Here is an 8702-nt window from a genome sequence, read left to right as displayed (position 1 = left end):
GCACCATTTAAGGTGGAAATGCAGGAAAATGCAAACGAGAAGCTGGCGAACGAGAAGTGACTTCAGTTTTGCGACTTTTTAGTGTTTGACAGTTTCTTGTTGCAGATTAAACGTATCAGGAAACCAACTGGAGGGATTATAAATACAAATAAGTCCATTCGTCTCCAAATTATCGATCTTCGTCTTAAATCTCTCTCTTTGCTGTTTCGGTAGCTGCTAGCTATACGCGTTGCTATGGTGACCAGCAGTCTGTGCGCCAATCCTCAGGGTTAAAGGGTGAATTAGCAGTTCTACAGTAACTCCAGCGTTTAAGACCATTTACTGTTAAAACTGTGTTGAACGATCAGCAGAGCTTTATTTTACTGTAAAGAAGGATTATTTTATTTTTTACCTACAAATCAAACTCTTGTGGAGACGCAACAGAGCAGTAAAAGAGCCGCATGTTGCCGACCCCGATCTATAGAAATGACTAGCTAACTTCCTTTCAGCATTGCATGTGGCCTGTAATGACATGCTACAACTATTTACACCATTATCCTGTAATAATAATAATAATAATAAGTAATGGCATTTGCACTGTAATAAGTCACAAGTGGGCTTCACTCAGATAGCTAGCTCACTAGATAGTTTGCTAGCTACCATATTTGAAGATCGTGGCTATATGTGTTCACAGAGAGCGAAGAGTTTTTGTTTTTTCAGACAAAGCGGTCTGAACTCACTGAAAAGTGGTGGGGCATCGCCGCTGTTCCTGTGGCCTGTTCCTGATCTAAACTTGCTTTCTGTGGTCTATAAAGCAGTAATTTAGAGCAGCGCTTTATCTCATTGCACATTTCACTTGTACCAAGATGACACTACACATTACAACACATGCTGAAGGACTGACAACAGCATCAGTTAAGATCTTAATACCTCTTGAAGAAATCTTTAGACCTTCTGAGGAAGTCCTCATACCTTTGGGGCAAATCTTTACATCCTTGGAGGAAATGTTTAAGCTTTGAACTCAGAGGAATGGATGCTGTAGATGAGTCTGAATGCAGTGAAGGGGAGAGGATGGGCTGTGCAGGAGAGCGGAGGTGGAAGATAAGACTTGGTCTAAGTTCAGCAGTTCAGACAGGTGTACCTCTGAACTCACCTGAACTCCTAACAGAGACCTCCGAGAATACAGACCTCTTCTGAGAAACCTCTGAGAGTGGGAGAGAGAGAAGGAGAGAGAGAGAGAGAGAGAGAGAGAGAGAGAGAGAGAGAGAGAGAGAGAGAGAGACGGACAATAAGAAAAAGACAGAAAGAGACAAACAAATCAAAAGGAAGAAAGAACGAAAGCAAGACAGGAAGAAAGACAGACAGATAAAGTCAGAGAGATAAATAAAGAAACAAAGGCAGACAGATGGACAGACAGAAAGAAACAGAGGAACAGAAAGAAAGAAAGAAAGAAATATAGATAAAGAGAAAGGAAGAAAGATGGAAAGATAGGAATAAAAAGACAAAAAAGAAAGTTAGAAAGAAAGAAAGAAAGAAAGAAGGAAGGATAGAGATAGAGAGATAGAAAGAAACAAAGACATAATAACAAAGAAAGAAAGAAAGAAAGGAATAAGGACAGAAACAAAAAGAAGACAGAAAGAAAGAAGGACGGAAAGAGAAGGAAATAAACAGAAAGGATAGAGAAAGTAAATGAGAGAAAAGAAAGAAAGACAAAAAGAAGGACAGATGAACAAAAAGAAAAAAGACAGACAGTCAGTGAGAAAGGAAGAAAGACAGAAAAAATAGAGAGAAAGCAAAGACAAAAGAAGGAGAGAAACAAAGAATCAGGGAGAAAGACAGGAAGAAAGAGAAAAAAGACAATAAGAAGGATACGGAGAAAGAAAGACAGAAAGAAATAGAAAGAAAGAAAGAAAGAAAGAAAGAAAGAAATCAACAAATGAAGAGCAGATCTGAAAGAGAAACAGGCTGAAAGTGAGTAACACTACAGAACCGAACACAGTAGATCACCACTGTTCAACACACTAACACCAGATTACAACAAACAGCCGTCTGTCTGAGGAAGAAAGGGAACAAGAAAAAGTGGTACGAAACAGCGGATGACAAAAAAAAGAGAGCAAGAGAGAATAAGTGCTTAAGGGAAGCATGAAATTCCCAGACCAGAATGTATGCCACCTTTCCGAGGATAAAATTAGAGGAGCTCGAACGCGTCGGGCCAACAGAGACAGGCGTATACCCTGCATATGTCACTTTACAAGTAGGCTAAGAGAGAGAGAGACAGAGAAAGAACAAGAACAAGAGAGAGAGAGAGAGAGAGAGAGAGAGAGAGAGAGAGAGAAGGAATAAGTGGAGGGAGTGACGGACGGATAGAGGCCCACTATGTTTTTGGTACCAAGCAAACAGCGTCCCTGAGGTCATTCGTTATCAGCAGCTCATCGCATGCACGTTATTGACCACTTTACACTACAGTGGCTTTGAATGAGGCAGACCAGACAAACAGTCTAGTAAGAGTCAAGTGACCCAAAAAAAGTCACAACCAATAGCCAAAAGCACTGACTTGGTGAATGACCTCTATACGCACTGCTGGCCAGCAGCTGCGTTTTCATAGTGTCTGTTTAGGGATGCAAATGACCGAGTAACTGTTAACTGACCAATGCTATTGGTTAAAAAAATGTTACAATGTTATAAAAATAATATTTGAGTCATTCTATGAAAATGTTTGCATCCCTAGCGTTGACAGATATATTACACTTGAAAAACATGTTAGGGTTACAATGTATTGATATTTCAAAATAAAACAATGTTATTTTAACAATTACACCTTCTTGAGCCTCAATTTAGCAATATTGCTTTTTAAATCAGTTATCTAGAATTCCAAGCACCACAGAAGAGCTCGTCCTCACAGTCGTGTGTAAAGGCTGAGGCCATATTTTGAGGTAAAAAACGTGTTTTTCTGCCATTTTAACTGCAATACTCTACTCTCTCAATACTCTAACAAATGCCAAATAAATATTATAAAATGTATAATGAAAGTTCCCCAGGAGTCGAGTCACTGGTGTTACTGTGTAACAAAAAATCTCTTATTTTGATATAAAAATCACACTGATGACATCACTTTATTTCCTTTTACCTGTTTTCTGAGGATCTATGAAGAAAAGCACATGGGGAGTCCACTGTGTCTTTCAGTTATCAGAGATTTTCTCATCTAGCTCATGATTTCATATGAAGCTTTTAGCTGAAGTCACTGGTGTGACCGACTTTATTCTTAGATAACTGTGAAAAATTTGAATACAAATGGATTAAATTACATGGGTTTGATGCTCTATAGCAGCCATTTTGTACAATGCATTTTTCATTAAAATGTCTCTGGTGTTACCTTTCTTATGTGCAACACCAATGACGATCCGTAACACCAGTGACTCCTAAGGATAGATAAAAAAGTGGACGTTTCTGTAGAATGACCCTTAATTTCATTTCAGTGTACTTATAAATGACAGTATTTCAAAATTATGTCATGTCAAATTCCTATTCCACGTCTGAAAGGCAAATTTATGTTTCGGAGGGGTCACTGATTGTGATTCTGACAGAAAGAGTAGAAAATCAGAGGAGGCATCTCAGAAAAACTAAGCAAGCTAGCAGCTCAGTTATGGCTAAGAGCTACACACAGCATGGAAAACGTTCAGCTTTCACTCCAACACCAGTCACTCGACTCTGCGCTCTCAGATATCCTTTAAACGGCCATCATTTTAGCATCAGGTAGCTGGAACCGAGCCTGTGCTGTGCTGTGTGGTGCGTTTAGCCTGCTACCTAAGCTCTCGTTAGCTTAGCCAAAACGCTACAATCCTAAACACCACCAAACAGATTCTATTTCGGCTTTTTGTCAGTCACTCCGCTTTTACTCTCTCGGTCATTAGTTTTATCATCTGCACTTGTTTCAGCAGAACAGTTAGTCAGAACCAAGCCTGTACTGTGGCGTGTGGCACTGTTTGGGGCTAAAATCTGCTCGCTAAGCTAACGTTAACATCCAAACACCACAGGTTTAATTTCTCCTTTCTGTCTCTTCAGCACCAGCTGCTCAAATTCACACCGTCAGATTTGAGTCATTATCATCTAAACTTGCATCAGTGCTTTAGTTAGTCAGAATCAAACACATTCTGTGGTGAGGAGAGATGCTATCCTGCTAGCTAAGCTAATGCTAACCAGCACCTCTCTCCTGTAGCACTGTTTAACATTTATCATTTGTTAGACAGACAGTTTGACATATATCGAATGATTTCTTGAAAATTGTGCACTGCGTTCACTTATTTGGTGACCATGTAAGTGAAATAAACTTTTTGATTATATCCAATTTTGAAATAATGCAGGATTAGACAACACAAACGTGACTTACAACACATTTGCGCTTGTACCTTCTCCCCACGTAATACCGTACATCGCGGTCATATTATATATGAAGTTGAATATATTGAATATATGCTGAATATTGATATATTGAAGTTTCAGTAGCTCACCATCGTACTCTCCATCATTTTGTAAACTTTCTAGTTTTTTGTTATATAGTCATGAATATATTATAGTATAGAAGTGGGTTCTTATGTAGGGTATGTTTTCAAGGTGGGCTATATGTCAAAAGTCTAATATTGCGATACTTCAAGAAGTTTTGATGATACTACACAATATGACACAATATTTATTTTTTCAGACACCTGATCAGTTGGAATTGGAAAAGAATGAAACAGCAGTGCTATAAATATTATCAAAAACTGTGAATACAGTGATTTTTGTCCAATATTTGGCACACTGTGTTGCACCTAACCCAGTTAAACTGGACAAATTTTGCTCTATTTATAATGAAACATGCAGTTGGTCAGTGCCTACAAGTACTGATGATATTTATGATACGTTCAGAAAAGCATATTATATTGTATTGTGACATAATTTATCACAGTAATTATATATACTGTCATGCTGCCCAGTCCTAGTATGTTTAACAGTTTCGGGATGTTTATTATTATATACATATATATGTTCATACCTGGCCTCATTTATCACTGCTATGCTTCAAACTCCATACAAGCAACATTTTTTTTGGTGTATTAATACAGAATGCAGCTGACATGGGTACTCGTGGTCACGTGGGTTGCATGCTTGATTTTCAGCTTGTCAGTTAACTATTAATCACAGACTAATAACGGTCAAATGCATCCCTGTATCCGACTTAATGATTCATGTCTGCTGTGACCCACACAGCATCCGGAGGAGAGTACTGCAGAAAAGACACACTTTGACATTCAACTGGCTATTCACACCAGGGAGTGTCTCAACAGGAAGAGACTGCTGACTAGCTAACCATAACAACAAAGATCCACTTCACAGAGAGATTTCACAAAGCGGGGTTTCTCAATTAGCTAGATAACTTAAGCCCGAAGTCAAGCCTGTCTAACAGCAGAACGGACATTTCTAGTGTTGTCTTAACATTAGGCTTAAGCACTGCACCCAACTGACAAACTCTGCTCTGTAAAATATCCCCCATATCACTGCTATAGTCGCAACGCAGGACTAAAGGTACAGCAGCATCATGGCAGAAACACTGCAATGGAGGACTGTGGAACTGTTATCTGGGGCTGCGCTCCTTCACAACTTCCTGCTTTCGAAAAAATTCACCATAACATGGTGCAGTTTTGTAGAAAAACCACCAAGTTGTAAAATCGAACCAACATGTCCACTACGTGCAACAAACAAACATGTGGGATGGCAGAATCAAACTAACATGATGCTGTAGAATCAAAACAACATCAGCCAAGTTGTAGAGTCAGACCAACACGTCCAACCAAGAGGTAGAATTAAAACATGTCCATCATAAAACCAAAGTCAAACCACAACCTTGTATTCAAATCAAATTGTAGAGCCAAACCAACATGTCCACTTAGTTGTAGACCAAAAATATGTCCACAAAGTCAAGGAATCGAACCAAAATTATGCTGTAGAATCAAGTCAACATGAAACTGCAGAGTCAATGTGTCTACTAAGTTGTTGAGTCAAACCAAAATTACGCCATAGAATCAGCAAGATGTCCACTAAGTTGCAGAATCAACAGTCCATCAAATCCAGTAGCAGAATCAGTCAACACATCAAATTGTAAAATCAAACCAAAATGTCCACCCAGCTGAAGAAACAAACCAACATGTCCACCAAGCTGAAGAAACAAACCAGCATGTCCACCAAGTTGAAGAATCAAATGAACATGTCCACCAAGTTAAAGAAACTAACCATGTCCACCAAGGTGAAGAAACAAACCAACATGACATTTGGTGTCCACCAAGCACATGTCCACCAAGCTGAAGAAACCAACATGTCCACCAAGCTGAAGAAACAAACCAATATGTCCACCAAGCTGAAAATTCAAACCAACATGTCCACCAAGCTGAAGAATCAAACCAATAAGTCCACCACGTTGAAGAATCAAACCAACACGTCCACCACGTTGAAGAATCAAACCAACAAGTCCACCACGTTGAAGAATCAAACCAACAAGTCCACCACGTTGAAAAATCAAACCAACAAGTCCACCACGTTGAAAAATCAAACCAACATGTCCACCAAGTTTAAGATTCAAATTAACATGTCCACCAAGCTGAAGAATCAAACCAACATGTCCACCAAGTTTAAGAATCAAACCAACATGTCCACCAAGTTGTAGAACTAACTACGTCCATTGTGGGTTTTCAATAGGACCTACCTGAGGATCCACAGAGTAGGCCACGGCGGTCTTGGGTCGGCAGTTAAGCCGCACCTTGGAGTAATACTCCACCATGGTTCTTGTTCTGGATGCTCCAAAACATCAGCTACTCACTGGCCAGCTACGCTACAACTAGCGTAGCGTAGATAGTAGTGACCCTGAGGTCCATTCACTCTCACTAACTCTCACACACAGTCAAACAAGAGCATCCTCAGTAAGCTGTGTCTGCAGCGTTTGTGTACGGAGAAAAGGAGAACTGCCTACTCAGAGAGAGAGGGGGAGGGGGAAAGACAGAGCAAGTGAGAAAGAGAGAGAGAGAGAGAGAGAGAGAGAGAGAGAGAGAGAGAGAGAGAGAGAGAGAGAGAGAGCGAGAGAGCGCAAGAGAGGGGTGGGTGGCAGCATGTCAACAGAGAGAATGAATGAAAAAGAGGAAGAAAAAGGGGTCGGTTAGGCTGAAAAAAGTGGTGACAACGGAACAAGTCGCTTCACCCCTCTTCCTGTCAGATATGATAAAGAAAGCTGGCCCGAATCAGAACAGAGCTCGTCCACAGGGAGGCAAATGCTCTCAATAGGTGTGTTTGAAAGAGGAGCTTCGGAAAACTGTTTCTATCACACGTTAACTGAGAGGGTTTTTCTTCCCTCTCGCCACTGAAAAAGAGCACTTAGGAGTTTCACCTTAACCAAAGTTCATTTCCTCATCTGCTTGATTTCAACATCTCAGATAGTCTGCAAGCATCTGCAGTAATGAGCAAAGGATGGTCATACTTTCACTCTGGTGAACCAAAATAGCTTCGGATATCTTCAGTAAGGATGCACTGATATGGAAACCGCAGGCCGATGCCGATATCCGATGTTTTCACATACCTTTCTGCTGATACTAATACATAAATATTTACAAAATTCTGAGGCGAACAGTAACTATTAGAGCTAGGCTTTCAATTCAAGCCATAAATGTCAAAACTCAGGAGAGAACCTCTACAATAATGCTAACTTCTGCTAGCTTCCCTATGGGAGTCTAGTAGCTTGTTAGTAAGCTAACTGCGATTTGCACTGATCTTTTCTGGCAGTTTTAGATTAAATACAGACATTTTGAGGTTTTAAAGATATTTTACGTTGTACTTTAAAAGCTTGTGACAGACATATTGGCACATAGTTGACCTTGCGGCAGTTCCACAGTGACACTTTCAGTAGAAAGCTCTGGTACAGAGCTGCCACTGCTGTTTTCCACTCCTAACTGTCCATTGATTCTCACCAAACTGGACCTGGCTATTGGGTAACATGACTGGTTGATTCCTCTGTCGCTCCATAATTATGCTGATAGTTCATTTTAATGCGTTAGGATTTCTCTTCAGCTCCTGAAGTCCTAAACAATAAAAGAGCATGCTTAGCTATATATCTAGATACCACGGAGAAAAACAATTCCTGGTTGGACGATTTTTGCTGGCATTTGAAGAATTTTACCATTTTGTTTCCAGCCCAAACTTAACAACATGCAGTGCTGTAATACTGGCAGAGATTAAATACAAGCATCGTTCTGTTGAATAAAAATGAACAAAAAATGTGAGACAAACTCACAAATCATTCAAAGAAGGCCCTGAGGGTTCCCCTCCGACAAAAGGTAGAAACTGAGACTGAAATTAGCCTTAGCCTACAGAGAAACATAACGTCAAATCTAACCATCTGTCCAATGCCAATCATTTTTTAAAAGCAACTATCAACAAGCAGTTATTAGATGTCCATATTAGACAAGGGAGAAATGTTAACTGCTAATAAGCAACCCTAGCAAAACTGAAAGTAAGGTGCTAAACATAGATGCCATTTTCACACTGCACATTCAACAACTTCTAATTATAATTATTCATTTTCCACCTGCTGGTGGAAATATACACAGTCTGACCAAAAGTATGTGGACACCTGACCATCACACCTACAACTAGCTTTTTGGAAATCCCATTCCAAAAACCCGTCCCCAAGCTCGTGGTAATGT

At 39.9% G+C, this 8702-nt stretch overlaps 1 protein-coding gene across 5 annotated transcripts in view; it reads right to left on the bottom strand.

The window, feature by feature from the left end:
• Positions 1-8702, bottom strand: part of arhgap27 (Rho GTPase activating protein 27) — a 68477-nt gene that overhangs the window by 32960 nt on the left and 26815 nt on the right. The window contains exons 1-2 of one of the 5 annotated variants that reach the window (XM_036573147.1): positions 6716-6959; positions 1133-1183 (exon numbers count right to left, since the gene is read on the bottom strand). The exons of 3 other annotated variants lie outside the window; for them this stretch is intronic. In XM_036573147.1, the coding sequence (XP_036429040.1) occupies positions 1133-1183; positions 6716-6790 (126 nt within the window). In that variant the 5' untranslated portion in view covers positions 6791-6959. Of the gene's footprint in view, positions 1-1132; positions 1184-6715; positions 6960-8702 lie in introns of those variants that run through there. One more of the 5 variants, XM_036573149.1, reaches the window with a different exon arrangement.

The sequence above is a fragment of the Colossoma macropomum genome, unplaced genomic scaffold, assembly GCF_904425465.1.
Source record: "Colossoma macropomum unplaced genomic scaffold, Colossoma_macropomum, whole genome shotgun sequence".
Classification (NCBI taxonomy): domain Eukaryota; kingdom Metazoa; phylum Chordata; class Actinopteri; order Characiformes; family Serrasalmidae; genus Colossoma; species Colossoma macropomum.
Note: the sequence above shows the minus strand (reverse complement) of the source record. Positions and strands in the feature narration are given on the sequence as shown.